At 33.7% G+C, this 22,210-nt stretch overlaps 1 protein-coding gene across 2 annotated transcripts in view; it reads right to left on the bottom strand.

Annotated features, from left to right (window-relative positions):
• ASCC3 (activating signal cointegrator 1 complex subunit 3) overlaps positions 1-22,210 on the bottom strand; it is a 334,028-nt gene that overhangs the window by 287,366 nt on the left and 24,452 nt on the right. For both annotated transcript variants that reach the window (XM_079939010.1, XM_079939009.1), the window contains exons 2-4: positions 19,525-19,655; positions 16,627-16,777; positions 5,799-6,358 (exon numbers count right to left, since the gene is read on the bottom strand). In XM_079939010.1, the coding sequence (XP_079795136.1) occupies positions 5,799-6,358; positions 16,627-16,777; positions 19,525-19,614 (801 nt within the window). In that variant the 5' untranslated portion in view covers positions 19,615-19,655. The remainder of the gene's footprint in view (positions 1-5,798; positions 6,359-16,626; positions 16,778-19,524; positions 19,656-22,210) is intronic.

The raw sequence follows: 22,210 nt of genomic DNA on the forward strand, positions 1-22,210 counted from the left end.
AGAAGCCACCGCAATGAGAAGCCTGCACACTGCAACGAAGAGTAGTCCCCACTCGCCGCAACTAGAGAAAGCTGCTGAACTAGATCTACCTATAATTAACAGTGTTCCTGGTTACAAGTATATGAACTTATATTTATCTATTTTATCGTCATATTCAGCCCGTTATTCTAACAATTTGAGCCACAAAGAAGGAGGTAAAAGCAACATTCAACCAAGATAAATAAAAAAATACAGCCAGTGCTTTCCCAATATAGACCATAAAACTTAAGAGACCTGTTATAGCAGGTAACACTTCAACCATCTTGACCTTTCCTAAATTTTACATTCAGCTAAAAGTAGAACATGAACTTTCCTCATGAAAATTTCATCCCTTAAAAAGTAAAAGTAGGAATGAATAACCTAAAATGGCAGACAATGTGGAAGTAATAAGAACCTTGGGAGAAAATGGCTAGATCACTTTAGAGTATGCAATATGGACATATTCAGATACGCACCTACAAATTAAATACAAAGATACATCTGATCCAAGTAACATTCTGACTAAAACCAGTGAGACTAAAAAGAAAAAAGTTCAAAAGAGATGGGAGGTTCAATCATGTCTTTGGAATTGCCTTTCTAAGCATAATACCAAAAAAAGATTCCTAAATGAAAAGATGAATAGACTTGCCTATTTGTACACTCAAAACATCACAAAATTTTTTTAAATCTCATTATAAATTCTCATATAAAGAGTAATTGAACTTCATCAAATGAAAAATTGGCAATTCTCACTAGAAAGCAGTAAGTGGCCTATAAATATATGGGGAAAAAATCTTTAACCTCAGTAGTAATAAGAAGTGTAATTAAAACAGTGAGATATAATTATCTCCCTAATAAACAGGGTTGGCAAGAACGTAAGTACAAGGATACTCTTATACACTATAGGCAGAAATGTACACTGGTAGATTCTTTCTGGAAAGAATTTCGTCAGTACTTTTGCATGCAAAATTTTCAGTACTAGTAATATATTCAAGGGAAAAATATGTATTAGCAAATATTTAGCATAAAAGTTTTTATTGCAATGTTATTTATAATAGGGAAAGGCTAGATTTAACTTAAATCTTCAATAGCAGAGTATTAATTTAATAAACTAGGATATGATGATAAATGTATACTATGCAGCCATTAAAATTTATTAATCAAATCACCATGTTACATATCTGAAACTAATCACATTGTAAATCAACTATACTTCAACTAAAAAAAATACAATAGATAATATATTGCATGTTTTATTGTCATAAAAACATGCATAGAAGTGTTAAGTAACAAAAAAGCATTACATATACTATAGGACCCATTTTCTTAAGTATTCATACTTTTAAAAATATATACTCCAAAATATTTGCAGTGGCCATCGCTAGATAGTAGTGAGAATCTTACAGATGATTTCGTTCCTACATTTCATGTTCTAAATTTTCTACAATGATACTTTGTTTTAAATGAGAAAAATAAAGTTGTGTAAAGAACAGTTGGCATTAAAAAATGAAATGGCATAAAAGAGTAGAATTTCCACCACAATCCTGAAAAAAATAAGAGAAAAAAAATTGAATTTTAATAAAACACTATGGCTACGCAGGAACTATAAACTGAAAAATATTAGAGGGACATGAGAGACAATATGGTAGCAAAATCACAATAAAAACTATCATAATTACGTATATGTTTTTAAAACCTATTATAGTAGTGTCTACATGGTTAAAGCTCTAAAAATATCTAGGCACGTAAAAACGAGAGAAATGACAGAGTTCTTTTACCAAGCTTGAAGCAAGGAAATAAAACCAGGACATATGTTCTTCCCTGAGGAAGATGGGAGAAGCAAGTCCATTCTCACTTGGTATGCATCTTCTACAGAGAATATTAGCTTAAGACAGGAAAGAGCAGAACAAATACCAAAAATATTGAATGCTACCCATGGAGAAATATTGAGTTCTACCTTATGGAGAAAGTAGTAAGGAATTACCTAACTTCTTCAAATAAATAAGTTCAGGTGTTCAGACCTTGATGAATCATACCCCAAGGTTCAAGAACTGCTTACAGAGTCATTAATATCTCTGAGAAATAACAAAGGAAAACAGAAGTTCCAGATGAAGGCAAAATTCCCCAATTTAAAAAAGAAATGATAAAAATGATGGGTTGTGAAAATTATTATAACTTAAATATCAACACATGGAAATGTAACAGAAGAACAGAATTCACAAGTAAAATCATGGCAAAATAGTCTTAATTCTTTTTCCTATGAGATTATTAGGTTAGTTGTTCTTAGATTGGATAAGCAACTGAAAGTTTGGTATCTTTGAAATGAGATGATGAAAGCATTCTACAGGTCAATACTGTTAGATCTATGGAGAACTGAACAACTGTACACAGATTGTGTTGATATAATGGATTAATGTTAATGTAGAGGAAAACTGAAGGAGTTTTACACTTAGAAAAAAAGGCTAAGGAAGGGAAAAATTTAACTGCCATCACATGTCTAAAACACAGTCATATAAAAGAGTAGACATCTACAACTTCACTGCCCCTGTACAGACACAAGACTAAATGGCAGACGTAACAGGAGCAGTTATCAGTCAGCAAAACAAGTAAGTTACATGAGGACTACTCAAGCAAGGGATAAGATGCCTTTTGAAAAAAAGAAACTCTTCATTAGAGTAAGTAGCCCTTATTATATGGGCACCACTTGGATAGAATGCTAGACACACAAATAATACATTGCGTGGGGGAACTCAATGATTCTAAATATTCTCTAAGTATAATTTTACCCAATGGTAGCTCTCTATTCAGACTCTGGGCAGGGGAAGGGCTCTTCTGATTATGTGGTGGAAAGACGACAGAAAAAGCAGCACATATTTTGTTCTCACAGTTGAAGAGACATTATTTTAATGTCAACCTGGTTAATGTTGGTGTCCTTATATTCTAGCAGGGCTAAGACTACCAAAAAGAATGTACAATACCTAATAGATATAAAACCTTTTCATGAAACATTAATGTTAATCATTCAGCATGGTAATATTAGATTTCCTACTCTGGGTACCAAAAACATCACGATAGCCTCCTTACCAAATTGTAGTATATACATTAAATCAGTGATCCTCAAAGTCTGGTCTAGAATCTCCAGGATCCTTTCAGGAGGTCCATGAAGCCAAAACTATTTTCACAATAACACTAAAATAGTCTTTGCCTCATTCATCTTATCCTCCCACGAGTATAAAGTGAGTGGAGGTTTCCAGAGGCTACATAATGTGTAATATCAGAACAGACTGCATGCAGAAGCACATATGGGAATCTAGCTGTCTTATATTAAGCTAGACATTTAATTGATTTGAAAAAATGTCATACAATGCCATTCTTCATACTATTTTTTATTTCAGAGAAGTTACTTTTCATAAAAATGCTACTTATATTAATGTAACAGATTTAGTGTTATTAGTATCAATGTAATAGATTTAGTTACTTATATTAATTAATAGATTTAGTATTATTTTAAGAAATACAATATTTAATAATATATTAAAATTTTTGTTTTAATTTTTAATACAATAAATATCAATAGAACATATTGATAAACAACATAAGGAAAACTCTATGAGATCCTCTGTAATTTTTAAGAGCGTAAAGGAGTTTTGAGAACAAAGTTTGGGAACTACTGTATTAAACCATGCTAATTACTCTATATCAAAATTTCAAAGGATGCTGGAATCACCTATAATGCAAATAAGTACTAAAAAAAAGAGTCTTCCCTCAGAAGACATTCTAACCAAGTTTAGGATCGGGCACATATCTGGAACAGGGCTAGGTTCAGGACTGAACTCACATGGGTCAATAACACCATCCGCATAGAGTCAAGAAATAATGCTAATAGCAAATGTAAAATTAGAAATGCTGTAAAGACGGGCTTCCCTGGTGGCACAGTGGTTGAGAGTCCGCCTGCCAATGCTGGGGACAGGGGTTCGTGCCCCAGTCTGGGAAGATCCCACATGCCGCGGAGCGGCTGGGCCCATGAGCCATGGTGGCTGAGCCTGCACGTCCGGAGCCTGTGCTCCGCAACGGGAGAGGCCACAGCGGTGAGAGGCCCACGTACCGCAAAAAAAAAAAGAAATGCTATAAAGAATGAACCCCAGCTGTACAACCATGAACTATGATAATATCAATAACTCAAAATTCACTTTTCCAAAGAACTTGTTACAGAACTCTATCAATACTTACATCAATATTAATAACTGCAAATAGCATTTAATATTGAAATAATACCAAGAGATATGTATATGCCATCTCCAATATTCCCAAGTATTTTCCTATTAACACCTTTTCTATTTTACCAAAGACTTAAAATCAGAACTCACTTCAAAAACTCAATTCAAAAGATTTTCTTTAGAATAGTGAAACTTAAAAAAGCAAAACAGAAAAAAAAAAAAATAGCGGTAAAAATAATAATTCTCTGAATTAAGATCCACCCTCCAAGCATCATTTTATTAATTACTTGAAACATCTATATATAACAAGACATAGATAAAAATTTATTTACTGATCTATCAGGTATACACTCTAATAAAACTCTGATATATGGCAACAGATAATTCCCTAAATTAATTCTCCTCTGGGGGTGGGGGAAACCTAGATTTTTTTCTACATTCCTGATACTCCATGTGATTTTCAAATTCTTAATTTCAATAATAACAACAATAACAAAAATAATCACAGCTACCATGTAACGAGTATTTATTAAATGCTACTTATCATCTCACACATGGTATCTCATTTAAGGCTTATACCAATTCTATAATCTACACATTCTTTTTATCCTGAGAGAACCCAGCAAAAAAAGCCTCTAGGGGATTCAATTACCTGAACTCTCACTACCAAAATGTGGGAAAGGAAAGACTTCTGATTTCAGTCTCTGCCCTTTCTACAATATGCCACCTCTCTTAATACTTCATCAAATATGTTACTCATCCAGTATTAAAACTGGGCTGACATTATTTTAAATTTATATCAGATAATGAATATAATGCCAGTAACTGAGAGCAAAACTGAACTTTTCATGTGACGGTAAGAGTAATTCATCATTTTGAATAACATAAGCAAATGGTGGCATAGAAAGGAATTAAAATAATGTTTCCTTTGTGTGATATAAAAAACTTATAAAGACACAATTCTTTATTGAACAAGTAGTATAAACCAGTCCAATTACTTCTAGATCAGTCTGTTTTTCAAAGCTTACTCTTTCAATCATAGAAACTAGTCAAAAATATTTTTCTAAATCAGTAAGTCATTCAGTATATAGATAAAATTTCTAATGTTTTGAAGTTTATTATATTTTCATCAAAGAACTCATAGAAATATATAATGCTGTACAAACGTAAACTGCTAATGTAATGTAAACTGTAAATGCTGTACAAATGTACTAGATTAACCATATAATTTATCATTCAAACCTATATACTTTTTGAAGAAGAGACACTACTAATTATTACAATGTAACAACAGGTTTAACCAGAACTGTCCCAGCAACCAGGACTTGTGGACACCCAAACTACTGCCCTAGACTCTTCTACTATTCATTACACCCACAGTCCTCCTACAACTACGTAGTGGAAAGATACACATGTCTACTATGTAAAACCATTTGGCTACATATTTGACCACTGTAGCACAATATTAAAGAAATACTTTCTTTGCCAGCCACCCATATTTTAAAAGGCTATTTCATTAAGATAATTCACATTAAGATAAAACTGCAATTACTTCAACTATACCTCATCCTGAAGTTCATCACCACTTTTAACAGAAGCAAGCATATCGTATAAAGTACAGCAAAGATCTTCTATTCTTGTTGCTTCGGCCATTTCATTTAAAGTTGCATTTAAGTACTTCTCAACTTCACACCACAAAAAGGAGTCGTTTGCTTTTTCCACAGGCTTGAGGTCCGGGGCGGAATGCTCCTGAAAATGGTCAGTCAGAAACTTCTTGTAATCCAAACTTATAGTTTTCTGGGATTCACCATTTATTGGCAGCTCGTCAAAGTGGTCCAAATCATGCATGTCAAAGGAAAATGCTAAATTTTTACCAAATAAAACTCTATCACCATATTCATCTGTTGTCATCTGGACGAGAGCAGTAAGACTGTCTTTACAAAAACGAGAAGTAATTCGATTAGTAGCATTACAAGCTGCAGTGGCAGATGATGAGGGAAAGGGACCAAACATCTGTTTGATAGCCTTTGTCTCCTTGTGACCAACAGAGTCCTTCAAGTGAAATGTCTTGAAGAGAAATGCAGCCGCACTTTCAATTGCTTCCTTCCCATTATCCGTTCCAACTATTCAGACAAAAGAAACAGCATTAGCTCAAATGGATCATGGCTGAAGTTTCCATTTTCAAAGAAACTACTACAAATCTTCCTCTGAGTAAATCCAACAGTGAAAACACACTGACATTTTGCTATAGATGGATAAAGATAGCCAATTCAGGAACAGGTAAATCCCTTTAAGTCCATTCCCAAATTCCCAAAGAATTGTATTAGGTAAATAACCCATTATCAGTGTTATAGCAAAGTAATTACCTACAACAACCCCTGACCTCTTTCTAAAAACAATTTGAAGCATTAGCTAAATCTTATTTAAAACCAAATTTTAAAAATTGATTTGATGAGCTAGTTAAATAAGTAAGGTGCAAAAAAAGTCTGAATTATAGACTTATGGAGCTAGAAGGAAGCCTCACAAATCCCTAACCTCCTTTCCACGTACTATACACTTGAGATGGCAAGAAATAAATTTACATAGTTTTCATTCAAAAATATTTAATACATAAATCAACTACACGTCAATAAAAAATAAAGTTTTAAAAACAGTTAATACCTTTTCTACAAGGGTAGAAAGGTCAAGGATAAACATAAAAAGAATCTTTTAAAATAAAGTCAGCCATATTACACATTTTCTTTTAAATTCTGCTCTTGAGAAGAGGCCAGAAGTAAATTCTTACTAAAGTAAGAGGAAGTAAAAAGGAGCAGCCCCTAATTTCTTTAAGGCATTAATATCTCATATCTGATTCCCTCAAATAAAAGAAGAACCTGTATATGTGTCATAGAATTCAAAGAATATTCTAAGAGCAGAAAAAAGGAAATTCAATCTTGAAAAGGTCCCAAAAGTCAATGGGACTTAACCTAAAGTAATATTGGTAAAGTTAGCAATAATATAATTAACACCATCATCTTCCTGAAACCATGGCTCCAATCACATTAATCACAAATCTTGAGCAGCTTACGATATAGTTCAGAAATTCAACCCAAACTCCTATACTTTGTTTTCAAGTCATGCCAGGAACTGACCCCATTCTTTTTTTCCAGCTTTACTGGCTATTATACATTTCCTGCTCCAGCCAACAAGAATTTCTTAACATCCAAAACTCAGGTCCTGTTCTATTCTATGCCTATTTCCTATGCCTTTATTTTAATCTTCCCCAAGGCCTCTGATTATTCAAATACTACCCATGTTTCAGAATCCAGCTCAATTGCCTCTTTCAAAGTCAGGATAATACTGTGTACCTTCCTGTATTCCCTCACTGTTACCTTGCCAAAAATAGGTGTCTCAGCAGAGATTTAAACTGTTGAATTGAAGTGAACCCAGGCCTCAATGACACCAAACTAGTGTTCCTACATTATACCACATTGCCTGAGTAACTTTTTATTGTTTTTTTTCATTTGATGTTTACAAATGTGTGTAGAAGACTAACAGTTTATGTAAGTGAAGATAAGCAATTTTACAATGTATGTCGTTATTTAATTCTTTAAGTATGAAGTCTACTTTTACAATTATAAAGAATTTATAAAACACCATCTGACATATAATTATTCTTTTAGTATTTAGGAGAATACATGACAAAAATCTTCTAGAAATTAACTAATGCTTTTGAATTAATTAATTGAATAGGATTTGTGTATATTTTACTTATTCAGTCTACATATGAGGTTTGGAGAAGTTAGGTTTTGGATAACTTAGGGATTGTAATAACTCTATAGATAATTCAACAATTTGGGACTACCGAAGTCTGACCAAAACCGGAATTCACAATTACAAACTCATTCTTTATCTAACATTGTAAATGTTACTCTTTAGTAAAGATAGTATCATTTTTGCAACTTGGAATTTTCCTTAAACAACTTACTAAGAACTTTTACATTAAATTATCTCAATTCTTCCTAACAAAATTATCTCCATCTTTTAGATGCTAAAATAGAGACTCAGAATTAAATTTGGGAGAGATCAAATAGCTATTTAGTTATTAAACAAGATTCAAAGAAATCTTCTAACTCCTAAAAAAAGTTCTTTCTACTACACTACACTTCTAGAAAGTAGATTTATCTCTAATTCTCATTTAATAAACAAACAAATAAATAATCACCACTGTAGGAAATAAATAAATTTAAGAATAGTCAATTTATTACCAAAAGTGGAATTAACTTAAATACCTATCATTAGGTCACTGGTTAAATTATGTTACAGCCATATATTACATTCATTAAACATAATGCTGTGGATCCATATATCTTGCCGTAAAATAACCTCCACAATACATTAAGTGAGAAAAAAAATGTAAGTTATGAGTTCACTTCTGAAGAAAAAAAATAACTGCAGATTCATAAAACATCTACAAAGATCAAAACCAATTCTCTCAAGGTTTCAAATTTTTAATTTGAGCCCTTCTGTAATCTACAAAATTTCAAAAATAACAAAATACTTTAAACTCTTAAGCCTTGTTCGGTAAGGGTGGTTCATTCAGGTGAATATCCTTGCCTAACTACTAATTTTTCTGCACAACCTACTCCATTCCATCTCTGCGTTGGGCTGCTAAGAACGGACACGTGTCCACACCACATAGGGGTTTCTCAAAACTGAATCTCTGTAGCGCGCTACTTGAGAGTCTGGGAGTTCCAGTTTTTCAGAAGCATTAGCAAACAGCATTTGTTGCCACTGTTAAGATTAAATGATTATTAGTCTGAAACTCTTCGGTCAATTACACCACTGACTGTGCTAATCTTTCTGAGAGGAATAGGGATTTTAGGAAATTCGTTTTGTCCTCAAAATAAAGTCTCAGTAAAGAATAAAATATTCATTAAATAATCAATTGACTAAAGTTTGAAACTTAAGATCTCCAAACCTTTAAGGAAGCTAGTCTAGTTACCTACCACTTGAACATCTAATTTTCTATACATAAAACACTGGTGCTTTAGCCCAGAAAACTGGATCTATGCACCTAGCACTTCAACTGCAATACATTTAAAGAGATATGCTTAAAAGTTCACTAGAATACTTTTTTTTTTTTGTGGTACGCGGGCCTCTCACTGTTGTGGCCTCTCCCGTTGCGAAGCACAGGCTCCGGACGCGCAGGCTCAGCGGCCATGGTTCACAGGCCCAGCCGCTCCGTGGCATGTGGGATCTTCCCGGACCGGGGCACGAACCCGTGTCCCCTGCATTGGCAGGCGGACTCCCAACCACCGCACCACCAGGGAAGCCCTAAAATACTTTTTATTAATAATAAATTATCATTGCCCTGCCTGCTTTACAGTTATATTGAGAATAAATGAGATGTATGTGAAATGTAAAAGTGTAAATATATAATTAGTAACTGATTACTGTAACATAAAACAAATTTGTAAAATTAGAGTTGAGTAGTGACAATCAAATCATCCTCAATACACAATTTACTTATGTATTTTTCTTTTGATTACATAATATTAAGAATTAAAAGGTTGTAAATTATAACTTTTTAGTTGCCTACCTTTATAGTTGAGGAATTCTTCAAAAAGGATGAGTAGGAAATTTTAATTGAAAAATGAATAAAAATATCCATCAACTGTTTACATCCTTAATTGCTAAATATTCAATTTAGAAGTTGTCAACAAATGAGTTCCTTGACCAATTAATTCTTCAATGTGTAGGAGAAAGTATTTTACAAATTTATTTTTCCTTGTTATGGCCAAACTTTAAATGTCCATTTTATCCCTGACACTTGATCTGTAACTGTAAATACCAATATATTATAACCCTGCATCACATCATTAACTTAAACTCATTCCATTTGTTAAAAATACAAGCAAGGCAGGCAAGTGGCTATAAACATTTTATATTTGAATAGAGATTAGCTAACTGATAGTTATGACGATTTATTTTACAAGTATGTAAAATACTTGTACCAGCAACTTTCCTAAGACAGCATTACATATAAAAAAGTACAAAAATGATTCAACTTAAACATAACTATCCCATACTCTCATCATTTTTTCCCTCTTACATATTTGTGTCCACTGCCTGTTAATGTACTTTTTTTCTAACAAGTATATTATCTAAAGTTGTCACATGAACCTTACAATCATTCTCCTCATTTTACAGAGAAACACAGACATAGAAAGGTTAAATAACTGAAGTTTATTCCCCCAAAAGGACTTCAAGTAGTGAGACATTCAGCCATGTCTCACTACTTGAAGTCCTTCATGATAAATCAAGTATCCTTAATAACTGTGGGCCAGTTTTTGGACTCTCTTCCATCTGGTTTATTCATCTATCCTTGGATCAATCCTTCACTGTCTAAATTACTGATCTTTATAGTAAGTCAATATCCAGAGAGTAAGCTCTCCCTCCTTGTTTCTCAAGGTTGACTTGGCTGTTCTTCACCTTTGAATTTCCACATAACTTTCAGATTATCTTGTAAATTTCTACATTCAAACACATACCCACAAACACAAACCTGCTGAGATTTGACTGGGATCACATTGAACCTGTAGATCAATTTGGGTAAAAATGATATCTTTATAGTAGTGAGTGCTTCAAGCCTTTGTATATCCCTCCATTTATTTAGGGCATCTTTAATTTCTCTCAATAATATTTTAGTTTTCCAAGAGGAAACCCTGCTCACCTTTTGTTAAATTTACATCTAGGTATCTGATGATTTTTAATACTTTTGAAAATGGCATTTTTGAAAAATTGGTGCTCGTAAGTAGAAGTAAAATTGATTTTTATACTGACCTTGCTAAATTCATTTTCTAACAATACAGTCATTTGACTAATGGCAGTTTTTTCCAATCTTTATACTCTTTCTTTCTTTTTCTTGCTTTATTACATTAGCAAGTACAGTGAGAAACAGAAGTGATGATAGCATTCTTCTCTAATTCACCATATCAAAAGAGAATATTTTTCAACGCTGTAACATTAAATATAACATTTGATCTAGGGTTTTTTATAGATACCCTTTAGCAAATTAAGGAAGTTCCTTTTCCATTCCTAGTTAGCTAAGTATTTTTTTTAATCACAATTGGATTTTAGATATTCATAAAATGCTTTTTCTTCATCTACTAAATAATCATTGGCTTTTAAACCTTTATTGCTTTACATGAAATCACACTATTTTCCCCATTTAATAATTTAATAATTAACATTTTGTGCACTCACATGCACTTGTGCCCTCTCTCTCACATGTATTTCTTTAACTGATCCATTTGACAGTATATTGCAGTCTTCATGACACTGAGATTTAGGATATCTTACATAGCCACACCACCTATCTCACCTAAGATCTTACCTAATATTACCTAATGATACCCAACACATATTCACATTTCTACAGTGGCCCCAAATATATCTTTATACTTTTTTTCCGGTTCAGGATTAAATCAAGGATAGTATATTACATTTGATTATTATATGCCTGTAACCTCCCTTAATCAACAATACCCTCCTTTTTAAATAACGTTGAATGACCTTGCCCAGTAAAGCCAAAAAGGCACATAGATTTCTTTGTCTGAAGGTTTTTAATTACAAATTCAATTTCTATAATAGTCATATATTCAGATTTTCTATTTCCTCTTTTGTCCATTTTAGTCATTTTTGTCATCTTGGTCCTTTGAATCTGTCAAAAGCTTTGCTCATTGTCTCATCATCTTCTTCTCCATCTGGCCTCCTCTTCCAGAATGGACAGTCACCTTTAGGAAAAAGTGGCCCAAACCAGGGTCATGCTTTTGGGGTTTATTCCTGCTTCTAGATTTTGGCCCCATAATTCTTCACTGCTTTGGTAGTATGTTGATGCAGTCAAACAAATTTTATGTTTTATAGCTTTTCTAGTTATTCTCAGCAGACAGTTGTTCCAAATTACCTTGTCTGCCAATCTATGAGAAGTAGAAGTCAACTTTTTTGGAATCCACAATTTTCAAGATAGCTATTTTCACAAATACTTCTGCAAAACCTCCTGCCATATCCCATACACAACAGGCCTTTATTATTCTAAATGCCTACGCTTGCTTCCATAGACAGAATTGCCAGATTCTTCTAATACCTTCTTATACTTCCTTTTTCCAGTCATTACTTTATAAACTGCTTTCCACTCTCAGTTTTGATTCCTCACTTTTTTATAGTAAAATCTTATTTCCTTGACAACTCAAAAAACATAATGAATTCCCAAATTCTCTAAATCACACTTTGTAAGTTACTCCTGTCCTACCTTTTGGTTCATGCTTTTCTCAAAGATAAAGTTATTAAAAGTAAAATGTATAAAAACACCAAAATCCAAATAAAGCAGGGGTTATAAATTAAAGAAGGCAAAACAAATGTGTCTGTGTATGGCAAAATAACTTGAACACTGAAAAAAAAAAACAACAACTAGTTCAGTTCTGGTTGAGTCCTGATCTGTACTGAGGATTCAGAGTAAAATTATTACATCATTCTGTTTGGCCTTAGGAGAGAGATTCACTTACAAAGCTGATTAGGGAACTGCTGGGTCTTTCTACTGATCTTTCCACCATTCTTGACCCCCATCCTACTTTCTACGTACTCTGTGTAAATCTTAGCCTCCTGAAATGATCATTTAAAACTCTAAATAACAGAAATACATGCCTAAAACATAATGCATTTTACTGTCATTCTCAATCTTGACCTCTTATTTTCAAAAATGTTTTTACTTAGAGCACATAAAATATATTGACAAAGTTTCATTACGAGCAGAATATAGGTTAATATGACTATGCTTATCCTTCAAAATCCATGGAGGAGATAGCTATATCTACAATGAGTAATTAAATAAACTAAGATTAAGTGCCAAGAATACTAGTTTTAAATAATTTATAGTATTTTCTCCCTCAAGCTAAGTTTTATTATTAAAATACTCTTTGTGGGGAGAATGAAATTGTAAAAAGGTATAAGAATATATCAAATATAAACCTGAGAGAAAAATAAGTACTTTAAAATTATAAAAATTTTTAAAAAGCTACCACTTGTAAGACATTGTCAGCATCAGAGGTAGTAGAGACCATGGTTGACTTTTAGTTGGATTCTCAATACTTCATTTACTTATTGAACATCTGTGTATCCCTTGCACCACATTAGGCACTGGAGTACAAAGGCACTGTGATTCCTAGAATCCCTGTATCATCAAGGCATTCACAGTCCATGAGGGAGAGGACAGAGGTAAATATCAAATAATGAGAAAGTACTCTAAAAAATATAGAATAGATGCCATTTTAATGGAACACTGTCTATTAACACTGGAAAGGAATAACAAAGGACATGGATGAAGCCTAAGCCATTTCTTCAGAGATGAGAAGCATTTTACCAGATAATCACAATGGGGAAAGTTATGCTAACACATAATGACAGAGAGACTGCTTAGGAAAGTAAGATAGTAAACATTATATATGTTAGGAACAAAGGCTGCATGTGACAGAATGGCAAGGAGATGAAAAGGTAAATTATTTCAATTCATAAAGGAACTTTTCCTTTCCCATTCTAAGGAATTTGGTCTAAAGAGCAAGCTGGGAATAAAAATGAGCTTTGCTTCTTATAACAATCAGTCTAAAAAAAAAAAAAAGATAAGTCTAGTGACTGTGAAGAAGTTGAATAAGAAAGGAAGGGTGAGGCGATAGGTTACTGCAGTAGTTCAGACATGCTATAGTAAAAGCCTAAACTAGGGCAAATATGCAAAGGGAGTCAATCGGAGAATAGCTGAAAAGTAGACTTGGACAGAACATGATCTCTAACTACAAGGAAAGGAAAGAATTTAGGATTTCCATCATGTTTCCATTTCAGAATTTTGGTCTAGGCCTGCCTGTGCCACAAATCAACCATGGGGTTCACTTAACCTTCAAGGACCCTGTTTCTTCACATACAACATGAAGGGATTGGACAAAATGTTCCCTGATGTCCCCTCCAGCTTAAAATACCTATTACTCTGACTGGTCAATACACATGTACCTCATACTACTATGCTCAACTGAAATATAAGTGATTGTTCTTTTTACTTTATTCTCTTGCTCCACGTTTTTAACACAATTACACCAAAATTACCTGTGCTAAAAGAATGATATAAGAGGAAACACAAAGACATTTTTTCCATAAGACTAATCATTTCAGTGCTGCTAGTTTTAATTACACTTCCAGTATCAGCAGTATTTTCATTCAGAGTGGATGACTACTAGTCAACTACTAGTTTCACTAATAGTTTTTCAACTTAAACACACCATTAAAAAGTAGATATAATAGAGCATTTTCCTAAATACAACGCTAAGATTTTATCTGTCATGAAAATATTCTTTTGAGACATTACATCTCAAAATAATCAATTCCTTAAACACGTCAGTCAATAGATTAGTTCCTGAGCATGACTCAGATGCTTTGCTAACAGGCAAAACTCCTAGAATTATGTTTAATGATCGGCTATTTAAAACAATAAGTTTTGACTTTTCAGAGATATTTGGGGGAAGTAGTCTAAAGAATAACTTATTTTTTAATAACCTTAATTTCCACATCATTTAATAAAGAAATATTTAGTCATGGTACTGAATAAGCTCAATATTTTATACTATTTTTGCTAAATATTCTGAGGTATTTTCATAATAAAATTAAAGGAAGGATATTACAGTTTTTGAAAACTGCTTAAGTCAGACCACCCCCCAACAAATAATTCTAACACCTTAGAAATGAAGACAGTGAAGCCCAGAAGGGTTACGATCCTACTCAAGGTAATCTAGGTAGATTGGAGACTTTGCATTTTTGCTACTATTTTCTAATGAACCTAACTGCCTCAGTATTCTTAAAACATAAAGTCTATGTCAAATGCTGTCACAAGTCACATCAGTGCGCTCTATTTTCCCTAGGCTTAGTAAGTAATCTCAATTCTCACCAAGGCCCTTGAACTTCAAAAGATCATCTAACTGCAAAAACATACATGACATTCATTTTGTACTTTCACAACTTAAATTATGGGGGCATTAAACTCAATATTATACTATACTACAAACCAATGATAATTAAATAATACATCAAAGTCAAAATATTTGAATAAAAAATTCTAAGATTTGATGATCATAAATAAAAAGTCTTCAAGTATACAAGATATAATAGAAACACCTTACAAAGTTGGTGAAGGGAAGAAAACTGCCAACCAGCATATGGTGAAGTTAGGATCTAAATTTTCGTTCTACTAAGAAATCACCTGAGAAAACTTTTTCATTTATTTATCAAGTGAAATTTTATTAAGACCCTAAAATATACCAAGCACTATTCTAAGCACTGGGGATGGAGTTTGTTGAACAAGAAAAATAAGATCCTATTCTCATGAAACTTACATCCTAGTAGCAAAACACAGGCAATAAACAAACAAGCAAAATATCAGATAATAAATGTTATGGAGAAAATGTTACCGAGGGTTACAAGATAAAGAATGACTAGGTAACCGCTTAAGATTAGATGATCAGCGAAGGCCTCATTAAGGAAATAATTTTCAGGTGAGCTCAGAATAACAAGAAAGGATCTACACACTCTAAGATTAGGACAGAAGAACATTCTCAGCACAGGAAACAGCATGTACAACGATCCCCAAATAGGCACCAACCTGGTGAGTTTGCAGAAGTAAGAAAAGGCCATGTGTCTGAAGCACAGTTAGTGAAAGCAAGGATGGCTCAAGGTCAGAGAGAAAGGTGAAGGCCAGATCATACAGAGCCAAAGTTATCAGTCTGAACTTTTTATAGGTAGAAACCTGAATTTGAAGTTAGAACTACAGTAGTGTTAACCATGCTTTTTAATTATTGGAGTCTGGAACGGGACAATGAATTTCCATGAACAAACTCAGATGTTTTACCAAAGAGTCACATGATTTGTTTTACTCTGTCTTCAATTTTGGGAAACTAACTTGTGTTAAGCGCAGTGTTACAATCTCTAACTACAATTTCCTTCAAATGTAATCAAATGATGTAAATATTAGTGTGCAACAGGAATTGAAGAAAAGTTCAGCTTCAGTAATGGCCCTCACTGTGTGTTAGGTGGGCATCTTAAGGTTCCTTCCAACTACAGAAAATTTTTAATTTACCCTAATCCTTATTTCAATAAAGACAGTGGTTTAAAACTCTAAATTCCTATAAATCCCTCAAGTTGACTGTATTATAATTACTACTTTTGCCTCCCTGAATCCTAAGCTCCTTGATAGATAAGGCTGTCTCATAATTATGAATACTTCCCTGGAAATTTTAACCTTTCACTCTATAGTATACAGTTTAAAAGGCATCTATTTTTGAACTTTAGTGGATTAAAAAAAATAACAAAACTATACCTATTTGTTTTGCAGCCTGCAATATATCTTTTAAGTCTTCATTTACACTTTGCATTTCACTCTTCTCCAGCTTTTCATTCAAAAATTTTACAATCTTCATCCATGTCAGGTCCAAACCTACAGTTTGTTCATGAAGTTTAGACCGCTTCAACTGAAACAGACAGAATAATACAGAACATACTGATTAAAGATTTTCTCAATTCTATCATTTATTACATATATTTTGCATTACATTATACAACTTGGCACTACCCACAAGAATTCAAAATTGTATCTACTCACATCCAAATTTACAGCTCCCAGAAGGAGCTTTATTTAACTGTGATTTAAAAGAATCTCATTTGTTTAAAGATGTTTTAAAAAAGCTTCTTTTTTTACAGTTTAATCACAATGAATACTCATTATGAAATAATTTTCATACGGCAAAGTAAAAAGCAAAATGTCCAACATCCAGATAACAATCGGTAACACCCCACATACCTCTTTTCCATTTTCCTGCTCGCTTTTTTTTTAATTTATTTTTTTAATTTATTTGTTTGTTTGTTTTTGGCTGTGTTGGGTCTTCGTTTCTGTGCGAGGGCTTTCTCTAGTTACGACAAGTGGGGGCCATTCTTCATCGCGGTGCATGAGCCTCTCACTATCGTAGCCTCTCTTGTTGCAGAGCACAGGCTCCAGATGCGCAGGCTCAGCAGTTGTGGCTCACGGGCCCAGTTGCTCCGTGGCATGTGGGATCTTCCCAGACCAGGGCTCGAACCCATGTCCCCTGCATTGGCAGGCAGATTCTCAACCACTGTGCCACCAGGGAAGGCCCCTCCTGCTCATTTTTAACATAGCTTAAACCATACTGTATATAAGAATTTTACGTGATGCTTTTTGATGAAAGGCATTTAAAGAAAATAAGACTCCTATGACAGGTTCAATATATTCAAATCAGTATTGCTTTCCTAAGTCTGATCCTAGAACAAGTTAGGCATCCAGGAGATTCTTATCTATACACACACTTTCCTTGAGACTATAAATCTTTCCATTCTCAAGAACTGACACAGAAAGCAATAAAAATTTTACTTCATATCATTGGACTTGATCCATGGATTAAACTTCATGATGTCTTGTGACCAAATGAAAAGTAGCAGGTCTGACAGAAAACTGTAATTTTCCTCTTGGTTCTATTGACACTATTCCTATTACTTTCATAATTCACTATTACTTCCCTGCCTCAGTTTTCTAAACTGAAATGGAGCTAATTAATCTGGGTTTAAGGGGAGGAAAACAGGCAAATGTAGAGATGAAATAAGACTGGCCCTAAGTTGAATTAAGTTGTTATAATGGGTCATAGGTACACAAAGCTTCACGTTACTTTTCTCTCTCTTTTGTATATGTTGGATATTTCCCAAGATAAAAAATTACATTAAAATGAGGCTCATTATATCTGCCACTTTCTTCCCCCAGAGGGGGAAAATGTGTTTAAAAGTCTACAAAGACAAATTAAATGACATGGGATGAGCATGTCGTCCTTATAACTTTCAAATTTTAAAATCTTCTGCTGCGTCTCTTATATAAAATAACTTGTAGGGCTTCCCTGGTGGCGTAGGGGTTGAGAGTCCGCCTGCCGATGCAGGGGACGCGGGTTTGTGCCCCAGTCCGGGAGGATCCCACATGCCGTGTAGCAGCTGGGCCTGTGAGCCATGGCCGCTGAGCCTGCGCGTCCGGAGTGTGTGCTCCGTAATGGGAGAGGCCACAACAGTGAGAGGCCCACGTACCGCAAAAAATAAATAAATAAATAAATAAATAAATGAAAAATAACTTGTAAAGGGCCTTGGTTAGGCAATGAGAGGAAATAATTCAAGTTTAAGATAGCAATATTAATTAACTGTATAGAATATATCCTTATTTTAATTGCTGTGAAAATGCAAAATAGCTCCCATCATAAAGAAGGTTAACTGTTTTGTGTGTAGCAAAATTCTGTATCATCATTAGAGGAAAAATCTACCTAAAGACTGTTACAAATCTTTTTTTCCTAGTATCAATCTTTCAGTGAAGCTATTAATTGTAAAACTGCATAAGGGCTTTAAGCAATAAAATTCCAACCTACTAGGAAACAATGTTAATATTCTACAAGAGTCAAATAAGGAGTCAGAAAAGGGACTGCTGTTTTTTAAAAAACAGCATAGGGCCAGTTCCTTCATATACTATATTAAATGGCTCATTCCTTCATATGCACAGTTCATGGACCTTTAGGCCTATTACATCCACAACCAATTATAAGGACAAGACAGAAGTGAATTATGAGACCAGCTACAGAGTTTAAAAGATTAATATTCACATTTGATAAGAATTTGACCAGAGATCTGAAAACTTACTCAGATGATCTAGAGGTAAATTACTGGATTAAATTACAAAATTAATTGAGGCAGGTATCTTAGGAACAGAAAAGTTAACAAAGGATTCAATATCATAGTTCTATTTGTTCTCTTTCACAATAAACTTGTAAGTGCTTAAGATAAGTATTCCCACAGCAAACATCAATATGCACATTCCCCTTCTTGGTATAATACCAAAAAAGGTAAAACTTTCCATTTTTAAAAATGCACACAAGGACTTCGCTGGTGGTCCAGTGATTAAGAATCAGCCTTCTAATGCAGGGGACGCGGGTTAGATACCTGGTCGGGGAAATAAGATCCCGCATGCTGCGGGGCAACTAAGCCTGCGCAACACAACTAGAGAGCCCAGGCACCAAACTACTGAGCCTGCGTGCCACAACGAGAGAAGCCTGTGCACCACAACAAAGACCCAATGCAGCCAAAAACAAACAAAAAAAAGCACACAGAATTGAGAAAAAGAATGCCAAATATCTGCCCGTATCTTATGTTTATAATGGTTTTCATCTAAAATGTTTACCTGTAAGTCAGTCACTTCTTCATTATAATTATCTTGCTTGGTGACATTTGAAAAGGAGCGCAAGGCTCCTGTGAGACGAGGTAAAGCCATCTATTATTCAATCAGCGATCCATACAACGAGAAACCTGAAACTGAAACAAAACAAGATGATATTTATCTGTAGAGAGGAGGTGGGAGAGGTAATCAAATTCAACAAATTAGCCTGTACAAGAAAAAAAGAAACTAATTAGTTAAAAAGCAATTGCTACCAATGTTGAAAAATTCTCCTGACACATTTTCTACCCAAGTAGTTTATTTAATAATTCATTGGCTTATAGGTGAAAAAGAAACAGACAAAAAAAAAACCCACTTGTTTGTGGGTACTACCATAACATTCCTTCAAATGAATTCTACCAATTCCTAAGTACAGGTGTCAAATACTGTATTACTACAGCCAATAATATTGAGAGAGATAAAAGCACCTGCCCATCTTTTCTCCAATTTCATTTTACACTCACTGATTTCATTTCACATTATCCCTTACTTTCAGTCTCACTGGCTTTTTCTCTTCTTAAAGTATCAAGCATGTTTCCACCTACTTGCATTTGCATTACTTGGAATGTTCTTCTGATCCTCATACAGCTGATTCCTTGACACAAAAGTCTTGGCTTAAAAGATGCCTCCTGACATGGGGCCTTTTTTGACCACTCAATCTTAGACAGGGCAGCTACTCAGTTACTGTCTATCATAGTACAACATTTCAATTATTTTTATAGGCACTAATTAATATTTGACATTCTCTTATTTATTTACTTATTTATATATTGTCTTACCCCACAAAGAGTAAGCTTCATGACAAAAAAGACCTTCATTTCACTGATCTCCCCTAGCAAACAAAACAGTACTAAGATATTTTTGGCACTCATTAACTATTTGGTTAATAATAAAAGGAAGAAAACTGGAGAAAAGGAGACCATGGTAACAGGGAGACTGAAGAATGAGAAAAGAATTAGAGCAGCTGAGGAAGGGGAGAATTCCCAGGGAAAGAAAGAAGTCAGGTAATCTGACCTAATCTTGTTTATATGCTAACAACTAAACAACTAATCTTTTGGCAAATAGACTAATTATATTTGCTATGAGGGGAGTCCTCATCTATGGAATACTCTTAGAGGGTTATCCTGGTTTAAGATAGCTTATTACAACAAAACTACAATGTTTATAAGGCATGACTGCCTGGAGGATGTCACATAAACTATGTAAGTCCCTAGGACAGTTCTCAAATAGGGATGATTTTGCCCCCGTTGGGACATTTGGCAATATCTGGTAACACTTTGGGACATCACATCTGGGGGGTTGGGAGGGTACTACTTTTCTGGTGGGTAGAGGCCAGTGATGCTGCTAAACATACTATAAGGCACAGGACAGCCTCCTCACAACAAAGAATTATCTAGCCCCAAATGTCAATAGTGCAGAGCTTATAAAAACCTACTCTAGTCTAAAATAGAGATGTTTTATAACCTAAACACTTCTCACAGTGTGAAAAGACCAACAAAACTCAATTAAGAGACCTCACTAATTGTTTGGGCCAAAGAGCATGTGTCTATTGTGAGACTGAAAGAAAGAACAACTAGGGGGACATATAGGATGTCTCAGACCACTCCTTGTTTCTGCTCTTCTTGACTGCATATACCCTTTGAAGTTATTACAAAGCTTAATACTTGGAAAAATCTCTGGCTCCTATATTAGTGTAATTAGATATAAAATAACTGTATGAAATGTTTAACAAAAGAAGAGAGAATTTAAAAATAATGAATAATAATAAAATGACTAGGCAAATTTGAAAATATAATTTTTAAAAATAAAAATACATACTTGTTAAATTAAAAACAATCAATATATAAGTTAAACAACAGATTAAATACAGTGAAAAGTGGTGACCTGAAAGAGAGATCTGAAGAAATAACCCAGTATGCTGTTACAACTAGACAAAGTATACATTAAGTAGATCAAAGAGAAACAAGTCCAAATATATCGATACTCACAATAAATGTAAATGAATTAATCTTAACACCCAAAAGATTGACAGACTGAATTACTAAACAGCGATCAAGTAAACACCAGAGCTATACCTAAAATAGGACAGAGAAAGGTTGAAAGTTAAGAGATAGAATAAGATCCTCCTATAAATAATAACCAAAAGTAGCTGTAAATAATAACCAAATAAATAATAATAATATTTGGTTAAATAATAACCAAAAGTAGCTGGTGGCTATATCAATAGTATCAGATCAGACAAAATAGACTCTAAAAACGAAAGTTATTATTAGGGATGGGGGGAAAAAAACAAATAAAACCCACTTCTCTACATAATAATAAAAGATACAGCTCACTAAGAAGGTATAAAACTTTTGAATTTGCATGCCCTGATGGAATAGCCTCAAAATAGTTAAAACAAATAGACCTCCAAAAGGAAGTAACAAGTCCAACATCAAAGTGAAAGTTCAATAATTGATTAACTATTGATAGGTCAAATCAACAAAAATTCAACAAAAAACAGGGAACTTGAGCCGTGAAATTAGTAAATTTAACCTAACATATATGAAAATATATATTCTTTTCAAGTACACTTGTAACAATTTTAAATGGTTTATGTATACGAGGCCATAAAGTAAATCTCAACAAATTTCAAAAAATAAGTGTCATATAG

The sequence above is a fragment of the Stenella coeruleoalba genome (assembly GCF_951394435.1).
Source record: "Stenella coeruleoalba genome assembly, chromosome: 12".
Taxonomy (NCBI): Eukaryota; Metazoa; Chordata; class Mammalia; order Artiodactyla; family Delphinidae; genus Stenella; species Stenella coeruleoalba.